The 26,749-nt window shown below is 41.4% G+C and overlaps 1 protein-coding gene across 1 annotated transcript in view; it reads right to left on the bottom strand.

The window, feature by feature from the left end:
• Nucleotides 1-26,749, bottom strand: part of smad3a (SMAD family member 3a) — a 62,975-nt gene that overhangs the window by 16,524 nt on the left and 19,702 nt on the right. Inside the window, exons 2-4 of the mRNA XM_052127929.1 lie at nt 15,185-15,378; nt 7,736-7,870; nt 4,190-4,264 (exon numbers count right to left, since the gene is read on the bottom strand). Of these exons, the coding sequence (XP_051983889.1) occupies nt 4,190-4,264; nt 7,736-7,870; nt 15,185-15,378 (404 nt within the window). The remainder of the gene's footprint in view (nt 1-4,189; nt 4,265-7,735; nt 7,871-15,184; nt 15,379-26,749) is intronic.

A 26,749-nucleotide genomic window follows, 5' to 3' on the forward strand; every position in this document is an offset into this window, starting at 1 on the left:
CTGGTTTAGATCTGTGATATTAGTCTGATTTTATTTTAGATTTCGCCTTCCAAAGATTATAAAAAGAATATTTATACATAAGCCGCATTCTGTCTAGCACAACTTCCTTCCCTTCACAGCGGTGCACAGACATTTATCCCTAAAACTCAAACTTAACGTCAGAATCAGCACGATCGGTGATTGTTGTAAAATGCAGTCTAGCTACTTTTGCTAAATTGCGGGACGCGTTTAATAATAAAAAGAGCGCAAGAGATACAGTTCCCAAGGCAGCGCGTGCTCCGAAACACACCGCAAAGAGACAAGCAAAGTATAAGCTATTTTGGGTTTCATGCGTCTAAACGATCAACTACACACGAAAATATGTCAAAACGACCGGCTTGGAGATTCACTTAAACACAGTTTATGTCTTAAATGAACGTAGTTATAGAAATAGTTGGGGAGAAAATATGCTGCATCAGCAGCTTATTAGATCTGAACTCGATCTTAAAGGGGAAGCATCCTAATAAACATGCTGACGATTGAGCCATTACTGCGAATCAAACAACAAAAGGCAAAGAGAAAATCACTTACAGCTCTTGAATGAATAACTTCTGCATTAATAAGCATTAATCTGCATTAATCTATCTATGATAAACTATGCAGTGTTATTTTACAACTGATTACTTTATTAGATTTCTTTTTAGACCACACCTGAACAGTAATGTTAGTAGACCTTCCTGAAATAAAATTTTATATATATATATATATATATATATATATATATATAAAACAAAAAGAACCGTTAAGAATACCGTTAAAGTACCGGATCGATAAGCAGTATCGGTAAGATAGTAATACCATTAAAACCTTAACGATACCCACCCCTAGTTATGCCTGTGCTTCTCTTGGATGCTCTGAATATTGGATTACGTGTCTGGATTGCCCCTTAATTAAAGCTGCATTTGGATCTCAACCTTCGTGTCTCGGAGCAGTTCAGTAACACCTGCTTTGTTTATTTAATATATTTGTTATACATTATTTATACAATATGTTTTTACATTATACATTTTTAATTTAAGTGTACAAGTGCATATTGGTCAAGTGTTCAATAAATGTATTTGTTGAGAAATGTTGTCTATCTTAAGTAATTATTTGTGTTACATTTTATCTTTCAAATAAAAGGTTCAAATAAGAGGTTAAAAACAAGCACATATCGGCCAAATATCGGCCAAAATAAATTGGCAGCATTAATCGGCCATCGGCCGACCCGGATTTCAAAAGATCGGCATCGGCCTGAAAAAAAACAATATCGGTCGACCTCTACTCGAAACTGTAAGAATTTGAAAGGGAACCCTAACAAAAATTAACTGCAGTAAAACATATAAAGTATTACTGCAATCTGTGTAGTAAAAAGTGCAGTTTTGTGTAGTATGGTGCACTGCATACAATTCCAGGTCAGAGTACTACTACTACAGTTCAGTGAAGTATATCTGATTCCACATTGATATTGCTGCAGTACATTGCAAAATAATAGCAGTTCAGTGTAGTACAATTTAAAATCAATGCAGTAGAGCTGTAGTTTGTATGTTTTACCTGCAGTTCAGTGCAGTTAAAAAACAACTGCACTGCAGTAAAAATGGAGCTGCAATTGCAAATGCAGTTTTCACATTGAACAAAATTGCAGTTCTAAAGCGTCTTAACTAGGGCTGTGGAAATTAACAAATGGGATTATTTTACAATGTTTAATGCATAAATGTTTTTATGCCAATAAAATGACAACCAATTTGTCATTAGATTCTGCCATTCTATTCAGGTCTGTGTGAGATCTAAACACTGGTTGCAAAAGGACGGAACCTTTGAGATGTAACCAGGGGGACCTTGCACAGCAGCACACACAACAAACAAACGCACAGCAGCAATTCCAAGTTGGTGACCAAAGTGATGGAGAAAGGACCTCTTGATTTTTTTGTTGTTGTTGTACAAAACAAACCCAGACGCAGCAAACTAAAGCCACATTCATACTACTCGTTGGAGTGAAGTCCGCCTCATTGCACTTCTGTCTTATCAGACTATTTGCAGACAGTATAATTATGTGTCAGTATTAGCACTAAAAGTAAACAAAACCCTATATGGAAGGTCATTGTTGCTTAGAATGACATCTGTAAAAGAAAATGTATGCCTTCAGATGACAAGTAATTCATGGAAGAATAGTGAGTTCGGTCATCCTATGAACCTGGAAATTTGCTTCTCACGTAGTCTGTCAAATGTAATATTTGTATAATAGGGTGTACAGTTTAGTGGACTAGTCAGGTAGTTCTGCCTCAAGTCAACATGTTGGGTTCATGCCTACTAGTGGAGAATCACATGAATTCCGTTCAGCTTGTTCCATATGGTGACAGCAAGATGATAATTCCTCAGTCCACAAAATGCGTTCTTTGTATTTTGTGAAAATACATTTTAAAATTTAGGCTTTGTAAATATATTTGGAATTACGCTAAAGTGTAAATAGAGTGCAACGGTGCGCGCACTTCGATGAGAGCGCATCATAAGTTGCTAAGCACTGTCTCTCTGTCTCTTATCTAAGGAGAGAGAGAAAAGCCGCACATATACCACATACATTAAAACAAATTTGGAAGATAAGTTGGGTTAGCTCAACCTAATTTGTTTTCTATTTTTCTTAAGAACACCCGCTCAGTATGGTGGAGTGGAGACGTAACATTTTTAATGTGAAAAATTTCAAATTAAGATGTACGTCAGGCCGGGGGCTCCCCAACCTGAGAGAACGAGGGAGGAATGAGGGCAGAGGGCAGGGTCCTACACACCTGGTACCGTATTAGGCTAATTAAGCATCCGAGAGGGATAAAAGTCGACTGCAGAGGATCTTTTACGGACATGTCCGTCATGTGTGTGTTTGTCTTCTGTTTTAGTTTATTATTAAAACTATTATTTATATTGTCAAGCCGGTTCTCGCCTCCTCCTTTCCATTAACCCCTTTACATGTGGTAATTTGGATGTGGTATTCCTGCAGTTTCCAGTACTGCTGTACAAGTGTGGTAATTTGGACGCGGTATTCCTGCAGTTTCCAGTACTGCAATAAAAGTGTGGTCATTTGGATGTGGTATTCCTGAAGTTTCAAGTACTGCAGTACAAGTGTGATCATTTGGATGTGGTATTCCTGCTGTTTCCAGTAATGCAGTACAAGTTTGGTAAATTGGAAACAGTATAACTGCAGTACTGGAAACTGCTGGAATTACCACACTTGTGGTACTTGTCGTACTATAGTTAAAAACTGCAGTTATTTTTTGTAAGGGAATGTGGTGAAATTATATTTTATTGTAATGTGGTCAACAAACCTGGAACTGCTTCACAGCCATGATATTACAGAAAATTACTAATTAGTTATTACATTAGGAATGTGTGTCAAACAATCAAGAATTCACAAGTGCCACCATTGTGGCATTAAAACAGTTCCAACTCTACATTCTAATTGGACTACTACCTTATGGCATGATTAAGTCTGTTAATTTGAAACTTTGTAACAAAACTGAAAGAAAATAGCAAAGTGATACGCGAATGCAATGTGGTCAACAAACCAGGGGCTACTTCATAGCATGTAATAATATAACAATAATCAACACAATAGTCATTCAACACAGCAGGAATCAAGAATTCAACAATGCTACAATGCTGTGAATTTACTCGAAGAATATATCCACACTAATAAGATTTAGTTGAAAATGCATTGATTTTGCTATATTTACGCCTCTCATTCACACTAAAACAGTTTTTTACCCCACCGAAAATGAAGACTTTCAAAAATGCTATCCATAACAGCATACTTGTGCATACAAACGGTGACTTTATTAAACTGAAAATGGAGTTTCAAAGTGTATACTAGTGTGAATTAGCATAAAGTAGGTATTAACAACTCAAAATTCTGATTGATTGAGCCATGTTCGAAAGCATTATAAAATGCAGATAAATGCACACCTTTGACTCGACATTCTAAGTAGATGTGAAAAATTGCTATGCTACTTAGCAACAATAAACAGGCTACAGCTTGACCAATGAACTATATTTATAAGAGGAAGATTTGATTATTCTGATCATTGTAATGAATACATTTCACTATATATTGAACATTGGTTGCTTTTCATATTGCTGCTGACACAGTTGAATGAAAGTACACTGTTGTATTATGCCGCATCACCTGTGTCCATGCTGCGGTTCAACTGATGATCGCTGGTCTCTCCATCTTCACTAATATAGCCTGGAGGGGGCGTCTCTGTAACATACACACAAACAAACACACAACATGTTAGACTGCAAGCACAAAATTAGGGCTGGGATGATTCATCGACATAATCGGTGTCATCGATAACAGAAATATGTTGATTTGCATAACATGCGTCGGCGCGTCGCACTGGAATAATTACAATGGCAGCGAGAGGTTCAAACATGGATTCCTCGAAGAACAAGCTGCAGCTAAAAAAAAAAGCCCATGGTGATCTCATGGTGATTTGGAGTGGTGGTGGTGTAGTGGACTAAAGCACATAACTGGTAATCAGAAGGTCGCTGGTTCGATCCCCACAGCCACCACCATTGTGTCCTTGAGCAAGACACTTAATCCAGGTTGCTCCGGGGGGATTGTCCCTGTAATAAGTGCACTGTAAGTCGCTTTGGATAAAAGTGTCTGCCAAATGCATAAATGTAAATGTAAATGATCTAAAGCATGGGAGTATTTTAGCCGGAGACCCAACGATGTGGTGCTGTGTAAGATATGCAAATTGGAAATGGCTTATCACAGCCATACAACCACCATTAACAAACACTTGAAGCGAAAGCATCCCGGACCGCTTGTCAAGACGGCAGCACCGTAAGTCCGGTTTACTTTTTGTCCCCACCCAAACATGATATAGTATTACAACACATGTTTCTGTTAGTATTAGTCACTTAAAATAGATTTTCTAAACGTTTTCTTATCGCCCCCATGTTAAAAGTAATTTCTGCACTGCTGCTAATGTAACTTCACAACATGCGTCATCTAATTTTGTTATTTCGCCATTTTATATTTTCTGTTTACTTTAACGGCCATGCAGCCCTCTACATTGCGAGTAAATTCCGCACTATGCGACCAAAAACGTCTGTTATTAGCCACTGGCAAGTAAAATTTAACATTTCACTCGCCAGTGAGCGCAGAGGAAAAGCACTTTTGTCTCATCCACTTGAACTCCAAAGCATCTCAGGGAACCGCTCCGCTGATGTCACAAGAGCAGCTCTCTTGAGAGTGTGTGAAGATGAACCACTTCTCAAGCGCTCTGATGAGCACACCTTATACAGAGGCGTGCGCAAAACTCCCGCGAAAATATTAACAAGGTATAAGCGGATTTGTTTTGTGAACGCAAAGCGCTCCAGTTTCACTTTAAGGCCAAATATCCGTAGTCATTGTGGGTTTATTCACGCAGTGTTATAACATGCAGTGAGACAGAGGAAATGTCCTGCTCTATTTCTGTGGAGATGATCAGTCTTCCTTCATGAGAATTAAATTGTGAGTTAATCAGAGAGCCTTAAAATAATGTGTGAAAGTGAAGAATGTAAGGCAGAAATATTTTACTATTACATAATATAATATAATAGTTATACAGGTTGGCTGGGTAACAAAAGAAGCAAAAGAAATCAAAACATTGAAAATCCAATGGATCAAAAGTAAATCGGACAAATAAGAGAGATATATTTTAGTTATTTAGACATATTTTGATAATTAAAATATTATTTTAATTATTTTATAATTTTATTTGACTGTCATTCATACCTTTTTGAAGCCTGAAAAGGAAATCATATACCCTTATTTTATTATATGACCCAAGCTAAATTTGTATAAATAACTTTGTTGTGTGCATGAAGCACATATAGTGAGTTTGTATGATAAATAATCGTCATATTCGTGAAACACCTAAAACACACAATTAATCATCATAGTCCTAAAACAGTAATCATGGTCATAATCACAATTATTTCTTTGACAATTAGTTGTCAGCCAAATTCCACAATCGTGACCCCTAATTATCATTATTAGGTTCCTACCTTGTGAATTGTTTTGTTACAAGTTTATTTTTCTGAGAGTTGTTTAAGCATGCACAAGTTTTAGTTATTCCTGTTAGTAAAACATTTTGTTGCTCAAAGTGTTGCTCAAATTGCACTAATTTTGCTGTAAAATAATTTTATGTTGGACTGCTAAACTCGAGGTTGCACAATGTTTTGATATTGGATTGCTAAATCTAGATTGCACTTTCCTTTTACTCTAATTGAATAAAATTCTTATAAAATGAAAATAAAATTAGAGTAATCTACATTTAGCAATCCAACAACAAAATAAATTAAACAAATGTAAAATTCAAGTCACTTTCATGGGGAATGTTGGACTGTAAAATTAGATTGAATGAGATTACCGGTTAAAACAAAGCTATTTTGTTGCAGAATAATGCCCTGCAGTGCACACTTTGTTTCTTGTACATTTGTTTGCGTTTATGAGAAGATCATTTATAAAAATTTTGAAATATTAATGAGACAAGTTTTTTATATTTATTTTGGGTTAATTAATTGTTATATTAATCAAGAAATAATAATAAAAAGTCTTTAGAAAAATCAGCAAATTAGTCGTTAGATTAATCGACTAATCGGAAAAATAATCGTTAGATTAATCGATAAAAAAATAATCGTTAGGTGCAGCCCTACACACAATCATACACACCATTAACATAGTAACCCAGCTGATGGATAAAGGTTTAGGCACACTTGCAACACACACAACCACATCCGGCAAAATCTAGCAGGTGTAGCATAGACAATGACTCACAAGGGTTTTATTTTTCCCCTTAAGAGTAAGACACCTGATTTGGAAAGATGGGGTTAGCTCAGTTTCAGCAGCAGAATATGGAACAACACACACCACCCCATTACAGTAACAGACTCCCTAACCCAAATACCATTCAGATGGAACTAATCCCAACCAAAGCCACTCCATACAGTCTCTATGAGATAATTTCTCCTTATGTAGCCGAAAGCAGTTTATAAATGAGTCAATGATTTGCTGGTGAATAATATGGCTATGCTGGTTCACCAGCTATATCAACACCAAACCAGCTTGAACCAGCACAAACCAGCCTTGACCGCAATGGGAATTGCATGCTGGTTAAGCTAGGCTTGTAAACAAGGTAGTTGAATGGCTATGAATGTTTATGCCTGTGCATGAGTGTGTCTCAGTTTCATATTCTTTGTGTGTAATATGGTCATCCTTTACATGTAACCTGTGTGTGTCTAAGGATGTGGGTGTATGTGTATAAGACAGTGTCTCTTTTTCTAACTGCTCCCTAGTGTCCCCTTTGTTTCATGTCCAGCATTGATTTGTTCTCTCTTGTGCTGTGCTGCGCTCTGGTTGAATGGAGGCCAGTTGACTGGACTGTTGATCTTTATGCCCATATCCTGCCAACAGAGAGATCCACCCACACCCCACCAGACCACTGGGACAACAGCTACAGACTAAACCTATTCTATTAGGACTGGACATAGAAAAAAAACCTCAATTGGGATCATGCCACTTTGTGGCAGCCCTGATGATATTAATTTATCATTTAGAAGCCACTTGACGTTACTTTGCTGGGCATACCTAATATTTCAAATGGGGTTCTGAGGCGGTTTAGTCATAATCTATAACTCTAAATTAAGCATCTTGTATTAAAGAGTGTTTGTCTTCTACCTGGTATGTAGTTGCTCTGGGGCTCAATGCCTGCGGGGAAAATGGTGTTTTCTGGGATGGAGTGACTGTAGTCATCCAGAGGAGGAAACTCACTGGGGATTTCAGTGTGACGAGGCACCAGCACTGGAGGAAGAACTGCAGATAGAGTTAGAATGAGTGAGACAGTAGAAGAAATACCTAATACACCACACGTTCATGTTTTGAACCATAAACAGAATAACAAATGCCTATACAGTTGAAGTCTGAAGTTTACATACACCTTAGCCAAATACATTCCTGACATTTAAATGTAGAAGACATTCCCTGTATTAGGTCAGTTAAAATCACTACTTTATTGGAAATGTGTGAAATGTCAGAATAATAGTAGAGAGAATGATTTGTTTCAGCTTTTATTTCTTTCATCACATTCATTCACATAAAATGTTTGTACTTGGGTCAAACGTTTTGGGTAGACTTCTACAAGCTTCTCACAATAAATTGCTGGAATTTTGGCCCATTCCTCCAGACAGAACTGGTGTAACTGAGTTAGGTTTGTAGGCCTCCTTGCTCGCAAACACATTTTCAGTTCTGCCGACAAATGTTCTATCGGACTGAGGTCAGTGCTTTGTGATGGCCACCCCAATACCTTGACTTTGTTGTCCTTAAGCCATTTTGCCACAACTTTGGAGGTATGCTTGGGGTCATTGTCTATTTGGAAGATCCATTTGCGACCAAGCTTTAATTTCCTGGCTGATGTCTTAAGATTCTGCTTCAATAAAGCCACATCATTTTCCTTCCTCATGATGTCATCTATTTTGTGAAGTGCACCAGCCCCTCCTGCAGCAAAGCACCCCCACAACATGATACTGCCAACTCCATGCTTCATGGTTGGGATGGTGTTCTTTGACTTGCAAGACTCACCCTTTTTCCTCCAAACATAATAATGGTCATTATGGCCAAAGAGTTCGATTTTTGTCTCATCAGACCAGAGGACTGATCTTTGTCCCCATGTGCACTTGCAAACTGTAGTCTGGATTTTGTATGGTGGTTTTGGAGCAGTGGCTTCTCCCTTTCCGAGCAGCCTTTCAGGTTATGATGATATATGACTCGTTTTACTGTGGATATCGATACTTGTCTACCTGTTTCCTCCTGCATCTTCACAAGGTCCTTTGCTGTTGTTCTGGGATTGATCCGATTGATTCGGGAATCCTAAAGGATTTCTCTCGTCGCACGGCAAAATCGGCAACATTCAGTCTGACATGTTCACAGATGGCCGATTAATAGCCTTTGCAATGATCTTCAGCCTCTGATGAAGTTTGTACAGTGTCTGAAATTTAGCATCGCAACCGTATAGTGTGACTGCTATTATGACGGCTAGATGAGATATTCCGTTCCTCTCTCGCACCCCTATAATTCACTTGGAAAGAAACCTGCTCTGCGTTTGCCCCACCGTAGCAACATTTGTGCCCAGTTATCACTCTACTCAAGCACTTTCAATGTTTTTTCTTCTTTTCATTTTATATAAGTTTGAATAAATAAGCAGAAAATACTTGGAGAAAAATGTAACAAGTATGCAATATGAAAGGATTATTCTCTGAATTAAATAAATACAGAGCTTAGGCTACAAAATGAACATAAATAAATGATTTCATTTTTCTTTCCATTTATCATGCATTTTCTTAACAATGTTATTTTAATTACTATTTTACTTTTAATAAATTTACTTTAAATTTTAAATTTAGTTTCACACCACTCCAATTTTATTTATAAATAAATCAAATGAAATAGAAAGATTTAACAATTTACACTGGTAACAATTTATGGGACGTTTTAATCCAAATCAGCAAATACAGTTGGATAAAAAAATAGAAATCTATGTCATGTTTGTGCATCATACATAGGGTATTTGCCCATAGGTTACTAATCTAAAAGAGGAGAAAGACGTACTATAACCCAAGTTTGTCATTTTTCGTGCCACAAGTCTTTTAATTTCCACAATGAATATTTGCATGTGGAAGCTCATTATTACTGTAGGCACTCCCGCACTCACGTTTATTCTCAACATCTGTAATTTTCTGTATTTGTGATCAAGCTGTTTTAGTATACCACAACAGTGGCTCGGCTCAGCGACGTGGCGGGGAAGACACAACGTCTCGTTCCCTCCATCGGGGAACGGAGGTTACATACGTAACCTAGACGTTCTCCTTCTGTTGCTCTCTCCACGTTGTGTCGGAGAAGTGACACTAGGGGTCCCACTTCAATCATGCCATGCACTGAGCCGTGTACGTGAACTGCTGATACAGGAGCGGGCAGGTATTCTTATGTGCAAATGCGACCAGCTGTATCAGGCTGCACGTACCCTTCCCCAATGCCCCATTAAAGTAATCAGAATCCTTCTGGTTACCCTAGCCCAAAGCCTGGCTGGGCCTCTTTTCTCTCTATGTTTCTCGCATAGAGCAATTACGGCCGGGGGTCTTACCCCGTTTCCTATTCTTTCAGGGGGAGAAGATCCTGCAGAGACCACACCTACCCTGCAGGGGAGGTAAAAGTGGTGAATACATCACATGGCCGCTTAGGTCCTATGTGGGAAAGTTGCCGTGGTGGTAGATCCAGCCTCGTAGAGGGGGGAATGCTACAGCACGGCGACCAAGGCAGCTGGAACTGCCTAAGTGAGATACGGGGGTCTGCTTGTGAGGGGACAGTACCGTGGAAATTACACACAGTGGGAGTTGAACAGGAGGCCTTAACCTGTGGAGCACCTATTCCAGTACAGGGTAGATTGAGTACCCGTAGTGGCTTGGGTCGGCGAGTTCCTCCGCTGAAGCCAGGCAGATGGGGTCTCCAGGGAACAAAGGTGCACTATTTTACCTCGGCTGAGGGAAAGGGCACTAGGCGCAAATGATTCACCCGGCCAGTTCGTCAACGTGTTATCGAGTTCTACGGGCTCGGACCTGAGAAAAACAGGACGATACTGACTCAACTCGGAGATTGTAGAATCTCGTGAAAGTGTTAGGTGTTGCCCACCCTGCTGCTCTACAGATGTCTGCTAGGGAGGTGCCCCTGGCCAGTGCCCACTAGGAAGTAACACTTCTGGTTGAGTGCGCTCAAACCCTTAAGGGGGGCACGGCCTGGGTGTGATAAGCCAATGAAATGGCATTGACAACCCAGTGGGCGAGCCTCTGTTTGGAGACAGCGTTCCCTTTCTGCTGTCCCCCGAAGCAGACAAAGAGCTGCTCAGAATGTCTAGAGCTCTGCGTGCAGTCCAGATAGATACGCAGAGCACGTACTGGACACAGCAACAAAAGGGCTGGGTCTGCCTCCTCCCGGGGCAGCGCTTGCAGGTTCACTACTTGATCTCTGAAGGGTGTGGTAGGAACCTTGGGCACGTAGCCCGGTCGCGGTCTTAGGATCACGTATGTGTCTGCCGGACCGAACTCCAGGCAAGTGTCACTGACAGAGAACGCTTGCAGGTCCCCGTCCCTCTTGATGGAGGCGAGCGCGATCAGCAGGGCTGTTTTGAGAGAGAGGGCCCTGAGTCCAGCTGAATCTAGCGGCTGAGAGATTTCAGGAGGGGAACAAGCTTGGCCGGGAGGGAGTTAGCCTCCGGGCGCCTTTTAGAATCCTGATAATTAAGTCGTGCTTACCCAGAGACTTGCCGTCTATTGTGTCGTGGTGAGCCGCGATGGCGGCGATACACCTTGAAGGTGGAGGGGGACAGCCTCCCCTCCAGCCTCTCCTGTAGGAACACGAGCACTGACCTAACTGCGTACCTCTGAAGGTCTTCAGCCCAGGAAGAACACCAATTTGCAAACACGCGCCACTTTAGGGCGTAAAGATGCCTGGTAGAAGGGGCTCTGGCTTGGTTGATTGTATCTATGACGGTCGATGGTAGACCGGCAAGATCTTCCGCATCCTGTCCAAGTGCCAGACATGGAGTTTCCAGAGGTCTGGGTGCGGGTGCCAGAGCGTGCCCCGTCCCTGAGAAAGAAGGTCCTTCCTCAGGGGAATTTGCCAGGGAGGGGCTGTCGCGAGAAGCGTGAGGTCCGAGAACCAAGTCAGAGTGGGCCAATAGGGGGCCACCAAGGTGACTTGCTCCTGTCCTCCCTGACCTTGCACAGCACCGGTGCAAGAAGGCTCACTGGGGGAAATGCATACTTGTGCAGCCCCGTGGGCCAGCTGTGTGCCAATGCGTCTGCCCCAAGGGGAGCCTCTTTCCGGGCATACCAGAGTGGGCAGTGGGAGGTTTCTTGAGAGGCAAACAGGTCTACCTGGGCCTTGCCGAACCGCTCCCAGATCAGCTGGACCGACTGGGGGTGGAGCCTCCACTCCCCACTGGGAAAGCGTTGTCGTGACACATTGAGGTTGCCGGGGATGTGAGTGGCACTTGAGTCGCTGCTGGCTCCAAAGGAGGAGACGACGGGCGAGTTGTGACATGTGGTGGGAGCGTACTCTGCCTTGGCGATTTATGTAGGCCGCCACTGTGGTGCTGTCTGACCTGACTAGGACATGCTTGTCTCGACTTAACGGGAGAAACTTCCTCAGGGCAAAGAGAACAGCCAACAACTCTAGGCAGTTGATGTGCCAGCGCAGCGGGGCCCCGTACCAACGGCCTGCGGCTGCGTGCCTGTTGCACACGGCGCCCAACCCGATTTGGAGGCGTCGGTCGTGACCAGGACACGTCGGGACACCTGCTGCAAGGGTACTCCTGCCCGTAGAAAGCAGAGGTCTGTCCAGGGTTTGAAGGTTTGGCAGCAAGCGGTGGTGATTCTCACACAGTGCGTGCCACAGCGCCATGCTTGTCTCGGGACTCGAGTCTGAAGCCAGTGCTGAAGTGGTTTCATATGCATCAACCCCAGCGGCGTGGCTGCCGTGGAGGATGCCATATGCCCCAGGAGCCTTTGGAAATGTTTTAAAGGGACCATTGCCTGGCTTGAAGGAAGCGAGGCATTTCAGCACCAACTGTGCACGCTCGTTGGAGAGACGTGCTGACATTGAGACTCTAACTCCATGCCGAGAAAAGAAATGCTCTGAACCGGGACGAGCTTGCTCTTTTCCCAGTTGACCTGAAGTCCCAAACGGCTGAGGTGCCTGAGCACCTGGTCTCTTTGCGCGCATAGTAACTCTCGCGAGTGGGCCAGGATGAGCCAGTCGTCGAGGTAATTGAGTATGCGTATGCCGGCTTCTCGGAACGGGGCAAGGGCTGCCTCTGCGACTTTCATGAAGACGCAAGGGGACAGAGACAGGCCGAAGGGGAGGACTTTGTACTGATACGCCTGGCCATCGAACGCGAACCGTAGAAAGGGTCGGTGTCGTGGCAGGATCGAGATGTGAAAGTACGCGTCCTTCAGGTCTACCGCTGCGAACCAATCTAGATGCCGGACGCCAGACAGAATCTGTTTCTGGGTGAGCATTTTGAACGGGAGTTTGGACAGAGAAAAGCCTTTCTTGGGTACAGTGAAGTAAGGGCTGTAGAAACCCTTCTTCATTTCGGTTGGAGGGACAGGCTCGATCGCATCTTTGAGTAAAAGAGAGGCGATTTCCTCACGTAGGGATTATTGACTGCGGAAAAACGGACACCCGCAAAGGGGGCGGAGGCCTGGCAATCTGAATTGCGTAACCGAGTCGAATGGTCTGGTGCAGCCAGCGTGACGGGTTGGGCAGTGAAAGCCACGCCTCTAAACTCCACCAAGGGGACAAGTATTTTGGACGTACCCGGCGGGGCTTTGCAGCGGAGCAGAACAGGTAATATGGCGTTGGGAGGCAGTGGTGCGTCCCGAGGCTTTGGTGCTGAGAACGAACTCGAAGCACTTACCTTGCTCCTTGCACCCGGCAGGGGCGGGTTCGTGACTGAGGAGGAGGTCTGATGTCGGCGTCCTCTGGACTTGTCTGAACCGGCCAGCCGGGGAACAGTCGTGGGGCTGAGGGCGGGGGTACCGTGTTCAGGAAGCCGGGACTGTTGAGATCTGGAAGCAAAGTGCCGTGAGAATGGCATTTGCGGGCCAGGTGACCCAGAGGCAAAGGAAATAGCTCTGTTATTGAGAATTTGGGTACCGCAGCCCTTGTTAGGGTGTGCGGCAAATGAAAAAACACAAGATTCTCCTCCCGGCCCTCCACCGGGGGACGGAGCGGTCTTAACACCTCCGGAGCTAATGTCTTGGACTCTGGGTCGGCTGTCTCCGGAGTGCCTGGGAGCCTTCCGGGTCCTCGAGGGGGTCCGTGAGACAGGGGGCGTGCGCTTCCCGCGAAGTGCTCGACGCTGTTTCTTAGCCGCAGGGGGACGCCCTCGGCGAGCAGACGGGGCATGGCCCGGGGAGGCAGGTTTGCAGCGGGGCATGATGTGAGGCTGTGAGCGGCGCCCGGACCCCAAGAACCAGTCGTCCAGCCGTGATGGCTGTGGGAGGATGGAGGGTTCCAATCCAAGCCCACGCTAGCGGCGGCCCGGGAAAGCATGTCGGTCATCTGCGCGTCGGCTTCAGCCTGGGCGTGCAGGACCGAAAGCGGCAGCCCAGGGGAGTCCTCCGCATCAGACACCGTCGGGCTCAAGAGGATAGGCAGACTGGCTGTGAGGCGAGCCGCTGTTACCTCGAGCACGGACGGGAGTCAACGAGCGTGTCGGGGGGCGAGTGGTCCAAGGGGCGTACCTGGCGGAACTGCACCTGCTGCCATCCCCAAATCGCCTCCATCGCCAACCGCATCGTCCTCAATCCTGTGGGAAGGAGCAACGTGGGGGGCGGCTGGAGTGGCTTGCTTTCTGTTGAAAGCAAGCAGCGACCACAACGTTGTCATGGTCATGGTCATGTTCTCGCTGTGAGAACATGAACCATCCACAAACGCAGCCCAAACACATGAGACAACGCCTATGGCCGTCTGAAGCGGAGAGCACTCTACCGCATCCAGAAACAACACAGGGGCGGAAAGGCATCTTGAGAAAGGCATCTTGAGAAAGACGCGTCCTGAAAAGGACGTTCAACGGCGCTGTGTTTTGCTCTTTTAGAGGAAATTACTCTTTTAATAAAATCACTCTTTTTGAGTTTGTCTGCACTGTCGAAGCGCCACAGCCGTGCACGAAGGAGAAAGCCGCTGTTGTGCGCCGTCAAATCCAACAGCATGCAGAGCGTCAGAGGAATAGCAGGAACTGGTGTGTAACTCGCAGCAAACTGCATACACGACCATCGGTTCGAAGAAATTTTCTGAATGAACTCCCGTATTTGCCCCGCTTAAATGCCCGTTATGTCCGGTGGCGAGATATGCAAATACCGTCTGCCAACTTCTCATTGGCCTGTTTTCATAGAACAGAGGTATATATCGGCGCTCAAGAGAGACCCCTAGTGTCGCTTCTCCGACACAACGTGGAGAGAGCGACAGAAGGGGAACTGTATCTAATACTTGTCTAAATGAATGATATTGACAAATATTGTGCTTGAAGTTCTCTTAGCATTTGACTTAAAATCATTGGCAGCTGTGCGTTACCTGGTGTCTCGACGCGCTGGTAGTGGTAGGGATTGACACACACCTCGTCCTTTTTCACGTGGAAGGCAAACTCACAGAGTTCAACTGCTCTGAGCTCATGGTGAGACTGCAGGTCAGGCCAGCGCCATAGACGACAGTAGATCACATGAGGAAGTCCTTTCCTATGAGATACCTGCAACCGGCCATCTAGTGATCTGAGAGAGAAATAGTAAAAGAATAGTTTATATGTTACCACGTGATCACTGTTGCAGATACAACCTCAGTAGCTGAATTCAGCAGAAATACAGCGGAAATATTAATATGGTTTACAGTAAGAAACATTGCGTAAAATCCTAAATTACTACAATAAAAACACTCATTCCCTAAAACCTCACAGGGAAAAAGCTCAGGTATTATAAGACCGCAGATGAAGTAAACTGTTCATGTGGTGCTTTCAGTAACATGTCACACGTGAAATGAATGAGGAGCAGAAAAAGAAATAGGAAGTCCAAAAAAAGAGCTTTCGAAACAATGTGTGAGTGTGTAGTGCTCTAGTTTAACACTGATGATCAACAGCTGTTCTCCAGCCATCCTAACTTTGTCTCATGTTGCCGAACGAACGCAACAGCAGACACAAATGCAGAGCGTGACAAACAATGCAAATCCCAAAAACTCTATAAAGCATGTCTGTCAGAGATTTAAAAGCAAGGTCTGTTGTGCCTCCAACGCCCCCAAACCCCTTCTCCACTTTTACACCCAACGAGCCCTGCCCAGACAGTGGCAGGGACCACACTGGTGTGCCCAAGGCCTCTGCAGCTCTCCTAGCAGCTAAGTATGCTTTTAATTTTTCATAGTAGAGCATTTGCTTCACAGGCAGATTGGGAGAGTGGAAAAAAATAATAATGATGTAAAACCCAGATGTCCATATAACGTGTGTGTGCTTGGGCAAGAGAGAGCCAAGGAGAGGAAAAAAATACAGAACATTATGCAATGAAATCTTAAGCATAAACACAGAATTTGAGTGTATTTAAGCACAAGAGATTCACCCAATGCTTGCGACACAAGGTCACACAGGATGGGTAGAGCAGAGCCATGTCACTTCCTTCGGTTCACACTTAAAGTACACACCCCACCAGTCAGAAACACACATTAGGGCTAATGGAGACATTAGAGATGAAGTGAGTCCGATAAAGTGAGGGGGAGAGAGAATAGAAAAAAAATCCAGTAAAAGTTTTCTGTTTAGCTCCTTCACATGTGAGCTCTTTATAAAAAACTGCAGGCAAATAAACTATACTTTGAATTACCCCATGTGGAAAAGGGAAAAGGCATAATCATCTCTCATGTGGTAAAGGCCTCAAGCAAGAGCGTAGAGTGTAACCACACGGTGAACTTCTCATGTCTGAGGCGTGCTTCTCATCAGCCCAGTCTCAGACAAAGAAGACTGATAAAGTCTGCAGACACAATCAAGCACACGATCATGTCACAACAAACATTTTCACAGTAACCCCATTCTGTACGCCTACTGTGTTTATCTTTAACATTCACAGGCTTTCAAGTGAGGTAAAAATTGTAATTATGCCATCAGTGTAGTGGTCTCCTATAACCCGACGTTCATGTTTAAGATCAGATGAGGTCTTGTAAAAGCTAAATGAAATGCACACATTACAGTGCTGTGCTGAAACGAGGCCATACAGTAAGTCACAACCTATCAAAGCACACTCAAAGTTATCCATGACTGGTACGTTGTGTATTTTAAATATGCAAGAGCAGCCAACATGCTAAGAGAGAGAGAGAGAGAGAGAGAGAGCAAGCGTGAGAGAGAGAGGAGTGAAGAAATCCGTGCACTGGGTCAGCAAAGCTCTCCAAACTCTTGAGGAATCCAGGTCACAGATACCATTCATCACACATTTCAGCCTTTACACTACCAATTGCATGAGATATGAGCTTTTCTTATCAGATCCATAATATCTTTAAGCTAGTTAAAGTGGTGCTTGCCTGTGCAAAAGTTGAATCGCCACAATGAGTGTTTGCTATGTGGTTGCTAGTGGTTTCTTGCTAGCTGGCCCAAGCCACAAAAAAAAAAACCACCCCAGGTCTTAAAAATGTTGTTATACAATGTCTAAATATTCCTAAAACACCCTTTTCTACCCTTTTAGCACTTTGTCTATATTATCCTAAAATGAAAGAATGAAAACATGCAAGCAATCAACAAAATCCACTAAAAACACTCACTCCAGACAATCATTGATAGCGAAATATATGTCCCAATATATGTGAAGCACACAATATAACTGCAACAGTTGTTGGACTGAATAACTGAAAACTGAGTCGGCAAAGTCGACACACTGTTGCTTCCCAAACCGTATATTATCAGGCATACAAGATTTGGTGATAAAATAATGCTATTTATAGCTGACCACAGTGTACATTTTCCAGACTAGCACAAGCAGTGTATGTGAAAGGTTAATACACCGATCAGCCACAACATTAAAACCACCAGCCTAATATTGTGTAGGTCCTCCTCCTGCTGCCAAAACAGCACAACCCACATCTCAGAATAGCTTTCTGAAATGCTATTCTTCTCACCACAATTGTACAGAGTGGTTATCCGAGTTACGGTAGACTTTGTCAGTTCAAACCAATCTGGCCATTCACTGTTAACCTCTCTCATGAACAAGGCATTTCCGTCCATATAACAGCTACTCACTGGATGTTTTTGCTGCCGCTCTGCTGAAATAAAACTTTAAAACATTACATCTTTAATGCAGTTATATTTAATGCATTATAGTTTTATTGAAGTTTTTTTAAAGGCATTTTTTTGTGCAGTCAGCACCTTTTCTATGAGTTGCGAGAAGTGACTCAATCTACAGGGAAGAGATTGAAACTGCATCCGTTGAAACTGCATCCGGCTGAGGCACACTCTAGCGCAGGAAAACTTGCATGTTTATTACAACCTTTTAAGTCAAGGTACAAGCTGAATAGTCGGTTAAGAGCTAATGATTAATCGTTGCAATAATCGACTGAATAGTAGAATTATCTTTTTTAATAATCATTAGATTAGTCGATTATCAAAATAATTGTTAGTTGCAGCCCTAATTTGCTTATCCTGTGCATGTAAATTCATGGTAAATATTACAGATGTCTGCAGTAATAATTAGCTACTTTATGGATGTATGTCAGGAAAACGAATCCCGTCCAAATAGGTATTTTGTCACACTCGTCTAACCGATGTTAAAATCATTAAAGCCGTGCTTTCTATAACAGTGGTGAAAAGTTGCTTTTGCCTTTTTTTGCCTAATTAACTGCATTAAATTTTGCCTACTTTTGAAAATATTAAACAGCACAAGGCCATTCAAAACCCGAGGGTGAACTGAGGCGCTCATAAGTGAAAGCGATCAGTAATGGAATCATTCGAGTTTGGGCGGGAGATTAATGTAAACACAGATATCAGATATGAGTCACGTCTTCAGTGAATGTAAACAGGCGAGACAAAAAAATCAGATATGGACAAAAGATCGGATCTGTGCATTAAGCCTTGAAGTGTAAATGCAGCCTTTGTTGGTTAAAAGCAAACTTCAATAAAAATAGTGCAACTTCCAGGGTTGCCGTCCCTCATCCCCTCTCTCTTTCTGAATTCACCGCCACGATTATGTATGTTGTGGAGGCACGGCTATTCAAATGACTCCTATCTTTTACGTCACAAGTGAGTCGTTTTTGCAGGGTGGAAACAATAAATGCTCTTCTTGGGTTTTTTAATTCTAAAAACTTAAGAATATGTTTTATTGTGCAATGACCTCTTATATGTCAAACTGTCAAAGTATCAAGGAACATTTTATTTCTCATGGCATAACACCTTAAAACATAATATGGACCGACCGATTTGCCTCTAAACAATCGAGTATCAAAAAAAAAGTGTGGCTACATTTCACCAGGCTCGATGCCAACAGCGTGCGATGCGATATTTTCGACAAGATAATTGCTGCCAAGACCGGCAAAACAACAAATCTGATGAATCACTTGACAGTGCAAGGAATAAACTTAAGAGCAGAAAGTTGCTCCGTCTTCGACTGCAAGAAGACCGAGCCCTTGCAGTCATCATCTCAGCGTCCTCCTGCCACAGAGCTTCCTTCAACATGCCCACCACGAGTCCTCCACGGTGACATAGTCCTATAAACTGGGACCTACGTAATGTTAGATATTGTTTGGATGTATGGCTATAATTAGCTAGCTAAATCGATGCTAAAAATGCTTTAAGGTTGACAGTAACCGATCAGGTTTAACGTACATTAAACTTGTTATCTTGTTAAACCGTACTTATCCTTCGGTTTGGCTGAATTAACAGTTTAGCTTTCTTGTTTTTTTCCTCTTCACATTAATGTTATAGCCTCTGCCCCTGCCAACCCTGGCATGAGGAGACCAGAAGGCTCAGGAGAGTCTTTGAGTCTGTAAAAAAGTCAACAAACTGAAAAAATAAAACCAAAGTGTTTTTGAGGTAATGTTTGTAATCTTGTTAAAACGGATTTCCTAAAACTGGTTAAAAAAAAAAATTATCGTTTAGGAACTGGTATCAAAGTCAAGGTATCGGTATCAATATTAAAAAATTTTGAACGATACCCAGCCCTAGATATGGTTATTAATTTATTGTCAAAAATTTCACTACTTATTATTATTCTTCATTATTTATATTGCTTTTATTTTTGCATTATATTTATTGCAACATTTTATAGTATCTATACATTTATATTATTTTATTCCTAACTACAGTACGTTCCCTGCCTTTTCATTGTGTTCGGTGTTGGTAATATTAGTTGCGCTTTCACTTGTTCCCACTGGAGCTTTAATGAGGGGAACACAAGCTCTCTCGTGAGGCAAGAGATAAGAAGAGAGTGAGAAAGAGCACATATTTGTGGACTGAACAGATTAGTTCTGTTAGTGCAGTTTACTTGGGAGTCATTTAATCAAGATGTATGATTTTTACCTCATCTATAAATCATCATATACCTTATATAACCCGTGTTATTAATTTGAGACCTATGCCCACTGCGGACAAAAATAAAGGCCACGCCTGTTTCCATTGGCGGTGTCACATTTCAAACACCATATACTGTAAATAAGCTTTTCACATTTGCCATAACTCAATTGCACAGCCCTTAATTGCTGAAACAAATTTGTCTTATAACATTCGGCCAGTGTTTACCACACACCTGTGATGGCTATGTTGAAGTCTTAAAGGAGTCTTTCACGACATGGGCAATAAGTTGATGTGATCGGCCAAATTATGGGACCACCAATTGATTCACAGGAAGTGAATATTGGCTGATACCGATTGGTGGCCATTCGATCTAAGCATCCTTAGTCTGTGGCAAACATGTCTGTACAGGTTTGCGGTCAAAAGAGTATACTAAATATTTTTTTTAAATAATTGTATACATTATATAAACAGTAGCCTTTAAATAATGTTGTTAATGTTGGTTTAAGCCATTCTTTGGAATATCTGAAAGCAAACAAAACTAGATTTTTCCTCCTACAAGATTTCCTCCTCCCTTCTACATAGGAATAGATGTGAAAAACTGATGGCTTAGCCCCAAATTCAAGGAGATCCAGGCTTTAAAGCCCTTGGTTATCCTTTTTGTCCATTTGTAATAATTATCACTGGTCTGACCATGGATGGCTCATTATTGAGTAGATCAATATAACTATGGTTTCAATAAAACAAACTGCCTTTGTTATAAAAAAAAACTAAGTAGACTACTCCTTCCCCTCATTTGGTTTTAATATGAATCTATACCATTTCTTTCATGTCATATATGTTACTACAGTTACTACAGTTGGTGTTCCTACAGTAATAGCACACATTGATTTATTGTCTTTTCCTCATCAGTGCTGTTTAAAATGTCAGGCTGGTCTGGCCTTATGAGATGTTTGACATTCTCCACAGTGCTTCAAAAATAGTTTTGTGGTCTAAATCAGTCAAGCCTGGTTCATGACACATCCAGCACAAAGATGCTTGCAAGTCGTGCCACGTTGTAGAAATGGGAAGCGTATTTAGCACTTAAAAACACCTTTGGGATAAACCACTGAACATCTTAAGGGGGATCCCACAAGGTATGGGCAAGAGTACTCGTACCCGAATACTAGGAAGTGACAGCAATGATCGAACAAAAAATGTATGATTAAAAATAAAAATGCTTGACGTGACTTTTCACTGAATTCAAAATTCAGTAACAGCTACCTGACAACTATACACAAACGGGCCTTATTTTTAATTTTGAGATTATGTTGTCATTTTTAGTGGTACCTTGACTGTCAACAGAGATGTCTCATAGCAGAAAAATTGATAAAAGATGCTGCAATACTAACATTTGTTCTACAGGTTTATCATTGACTTTAAATCTCCCTTTGTGCCATGTTTGCGTAACACATCTGCATCTCAGCAAAATCAGAGCTGAAGATTTGTTTTGTGAAGTTTTAAGACCAAAATAAAGTGGCGATCCATTGCATTTTTCCCAGTATGAAGTTTAAAATTCCAAGTTAACGGGAGGAAGCATGAATCATCACAGCAACAAACTCCAACTGAGCACAGCGTGACTTTCTGTCCGGAACAGAGATGCCGCTCTACACTCTAGAGAAGCGCACGCACAAACACAAGGCGTAATCTTTCTTTCAAACATCTAGATGGTGCACAACTGAACGTAATGCAGGGTCTTTAAAACTATTCGCTAGTTAGAATCCCAGGGAGTGCTGAGTGACTCCAGCCAGGTCTCCTAAGCAACCAAATTGGCCCGGTTGCTAGGGAGGGTAGAGTCACATGGGGTAACTTCCTCATGATCGCTATAATGTGGTTTGCTCTCGGTGGGTCACGTGGTGAGTTGTGCATGGAGTGGATGGCGTGAAGCCTCCACATGCACTTAGGGCTGGGCGATAAACAATATCGATTTATATCACGATAAAGACAATCCAATAAGCTTTTGAGGAATTTTCTATTTTTACTGCATGTCGTTAAAACACAAGAAGTTCGACTTTCTCAGGCTGCGTTTCCACTGGGGCGGACGAAATCCACTCAAAGGCGCTCACAGCGCTAGGAGAGAGCTTGCTCCGCACCGCTGCCAATCCTACGATCCACCTTGCGAGCATGACGCTCGGCTTTCATAGGAATTAATTGAAAACGCTCTCAGCTTCGCTCACAATGCGCCAGTGGTAACGTAGGGTCACACTGGATGAACTTGCTAATGCTAGCTGCCTTGCTAACAATTAGATTACGTAGGACACCAGATTGATTCCATCCGCACCGCAAGACTTCATGGCAACTGTTGCGCCCTCTCTTCGTCTCTAGTAAAGAGCGCGACAGAACAACATTGATGTGGACAACAGCTCTGATCTTTCTGCGCTGTAATCTTGAATATTGTTCTCTAACACCAAACATGCATCATTTCTGCCCTGTCCCGCTCCACACGCGTTGCCCCTTTTCCCTGCATGTGTGTAGACATGAAGCGCCGCATGAGTTAACGTGGTTTCAAAGCACCTTTTAGACCATAAAGTTTGTCCCTTCTAAATGTATCTTTATTAATCAGCATGTTACGAGCCTTTAATAATAAACAAATCGAATGAACAAATCAATTTCTGTTCTAATTTTGTGAAAATTAATTAGATGTCTGGAATGGATAAGGAAAGACTAAAATTACTAGTTGGTAGACTAGTCCTTCACTTTTTCAATTTTTTTTTAAAAAGTTTTCAAAATTTTCTCTCAGGACACCCCTGAACCCACATTCAGCATCATTCCACAGTCACAAGGGCTTCTATGCCCATACTTGGGTATCTGAATCTAAAGAAATATAAAAAATATTTCATTTTAATGTAAAAATAGTCCAACAAATACTGGACTGCTGTCACTATGCTTCAGAACAAACAGATGATCTTTTAACAATCATTTTCAATTGATAAATGGTATAAGACGGTAAAATTGGTAAAAGATCCCACAGACCCCACTGCTTTGGCCGTCTCTGGACCCCCTGTGCAGTTTTGTAGAGACTATTTTGACTGTTTAGAATTAATGTTTTCTTCTTTTCTTCTGTCAATGTTGAAATAAAAAAAGAAAGTGCAATGTGTAAATGTATATCGTGATAAATATCGATATTGAACAATATGAAAAAGATTATAACAATGATAACAATTTTGGCCATATTGCCCAGCCCTACATGCTAGGGCTGGGACAACGCGTCGACGGCATCGATGACGTCGACGCAAAATATGCGCGTCGATTCGTCAGACCCAAAAACAAAGATGGCAGCGCCGGAGAGTAGTAGCAACACGAGTGGCTCCTCAGACTATCAGAAGTGCAAGGCACTTGTTCCTCTAAAGTATGGGAATTCTTTTAAATTAAAGAAAACAATTCCATGATATGTCGTCTTTGCAAAATGGAGATGGCCTTCCATTCTAGCACCACAGCAATGCACCAGCACCTGAAGAGGCGCCGCACGCGCACACGCACAGTATTCTTAAGGTGAACGGAATGTATGGGCTGAAATATGTGCCACCAGAAACTGAATTTGAACCATTTAATTTGAATTTGAATGGCTAAACTTGAATAACTGCATTGAAAAACTGAATTTGAATCACATCATTTGAAATTGTATTGTTTAATTAAAATTGAATTTATTCAAAAACTGAATCTGAATTGTATCATTTGAAATTGAATTTATTCGTTTGGAACTGAAGTCCAATAAAATTTGATCCTCACTGAAAATTAAACTCTCTATATATCTTCACATTCACTTCTCACAATTCAGATTCAGTTCTCAAATTCAATTTCAAGTTACTGAGACAGACATCCGGGTAGTTGGAGGATGAAGGAAGAGCAATCGAGCGCAGATCGATAGATAGCGTTCATTGGCGCACAGGACTCCTCTTGGGCCAATCAGCACCAATGTTTTGGAGCACAGTCCGTTACCCGCCATGAAACTATGGAATTACGATTGTGTCAATAATAATGAATGTAACTTTATAAAACTGAACGTAACTTTATAAAACTGAACGTAACTTTTTCAGAAACTATCAAAAATATTCCATTACAAAAGAAGAAAAACGAAAAAAAAAAAATGAACACAGTCGCACGAATTTAACAGGCTCTTCAAATATGCTTCATTTTTTGTTAATGTTTTTCAAAGATTCGTTTTCGCAAATCGTGGATTCTGAATACATTGCCACAGATTTCAGCTTACGCTCGCAGTTTTTCGTTTGCTGTTTTGAGACAAACCTCTCGTGGGGGTGGGCTTAACAGTGATCTACTCTGATTGGATAGTGAGCTTTTGATGGACAGGTGCTCTCTGACCCGGATGTACAGACGTCACTCAGTGGTGCGCATATTGGAAAGCTCTCGCGGTGATTTGTAGTTATGCAATACGTCGTGCTTTGTTGTATTACTTACTAACAATATGTAAATAATATTTGACCTATAATTATATAATTTAATATTATATGAGACCTTCGATCGTCTAATAATCGTCTTCGATCAGTCTGTAAAGATGAGCTCTCAGGAGAGACACGGAGCGGCATCATCTTCCTCCTCCTCTTGTTTTTTATTTTATTTTATTTATTTTTTTATTTTATTTTTTTAATGCAAAGAACAGGAACATACAAAAGAGAAAGCATACGTACATCACATAATATCAACCAAAACAATAAAGAAGACAAAAATAAATAGAAAAAAATAATAATAATTTTAAAAAAAGATAATAATAATAATGTATATAACAATAAAAGAAGAGGTAGGGCATTACATCACACAAAAATGTTCACATGAAGAGATCAAATGCAGTGCAGATTCTAACAGTCCTTATGGCTTTCTTATTAGTAGATACTGAAATAAAATTTAGATAATTTTCTATTTCTTTTAAGAAGACAGAAGATAGGTTTACAGTTTAAACATTTGCATTTGTGAATATAGAATTTGCTTAGGAAAATAATTAAATTAATAACAAAACAGACATTTTCGTTTGTGGGGTCTGAATCAAAATACCCAAATATAATGTTTCTCATATGTATTGAGAAGCCTGGCAAAATCTTACACTTGATAAAAACATCAATATCATTCCAGAGCTTCTGAGTGTAATGACACGACCAAAATAAATGAACCACTGTTTCATCAGAATTCACACAAAAAGAGCATGTTAGCTCAATGTCAGATTTAAATCTTTGTATAAATTTCTTAACAGGATAGAACCTGTGTATCAACTTAAAGGAAATTTCTTTCACTTTATTTGTGAGAATGAATTTCTGCTGTAAAACCAGATTTTTTTCCAATTAAGGTTACCAAACAAACTATTCCAAAAGGAAATAACAGGTGGAACAGAAATCAAATCCTTAAGAAATAAAGATCTTATAGTTTTTAGCTTTCGACTCTGAAAAACAGATTTGACCAACAGAAGTATCACAAGGTTTAGGAAAGGATGCAGTAGATACTGGGGTGAAGTAATTACGGTTTTTAAAAAGCATACATAAACCAGAGGGAATAGCACCTATTACTGTAGCAAATTCTTTTGGGGTTACTGGTATTTGGTATTCAGAAAGTAATTCTGAATATCTGAATAAAAGACCTTGCTTATTAAACAAATGCTCCACTCCTCCTACTCTTGTCCTTCAAGGCAGCTTGAAGTAAGTTCGTGTTACTGAAGTAACCAATAACATCGATAAAAGTTTTATTCAGTGTGCAACAGTTCTGGCTTTATTTTGCTAATTTATTGTTTAACCACTTCAGCTCTGCAGGATATTTTGAATTTTTTAGAGAATTAGGCATATCTGAATTTAAAAGAGCATCCTGCCCACATACATTGGAGTAAATGGATAGAAATTGTCTAATTTTACAGAAAACACTCTAAATTTCAACACAGTGGTGGAATATTGCATATATTTTAATATATTTATTCACAATGTTTTGATAAACACATCAAATATATATTTTTTTATATTTTTTTTATTGTCATTCACAAGTTTGCAATGCACTGATGTCATGTCATGATGTTATGTAGTTTGATTGTTTGCTCTTTTGCACAGTTATTATATTCAAGGACGTGTCAATGTAGACAGTGCAGATATCAAACTGGTCTTTATTCTACAGCAAGGCAGAAATCTTGGTGCAGATGCTGCATCTGTACATAACAACCTTGAAATTCTTAACCAGTCGCTCGGGAATACCAGCACAAGGCAGGGTCAGCAGCAGTCCGTTCAGCAGTCGGGGCAGAGTCAAACAGTGGACCAAGATATGGCCAGGTTTCAGTTTTGCAGTCATGACAATGACAAAACAGCGACATTTTATTTAGCATGCATTTACAATACAACAATAAATTTGCAAAATAAAGCCAGAACTGTTGCACTCTGTAACGTTACATGAATAAAACTTTTATCGATGTTATTGGTTACTTCAGTAACACAAACTTACTTCAAGCTGCCTTGAAGGACAAGAGGAGGAAGATGATGCCGCTCCGTGTCTCTCCTGAGAGCTCATCTTTACAGACTGATCGAAGATGATTATTAGACGATCGAAGGTCTCATATAATATTAAATTATATAATTATAGGTCAAATATTATTT

Source organism: Xyrauchen texanus, chromosome 1 (genome assembly GCF_025860055.1).
Source record: "Xyrauchen texanus isolate HMW12.3.18 chromosome 1, RBS_HiC_50CHRs, whole genome shotgun sequence".
Classification (NCBI taxonomy): Eukaryota; Metazoa; Chordata; class Actinopteri; order Cypriniformes; family Catostomidae; genus Xyrauchen; species Xyrauchen texanus.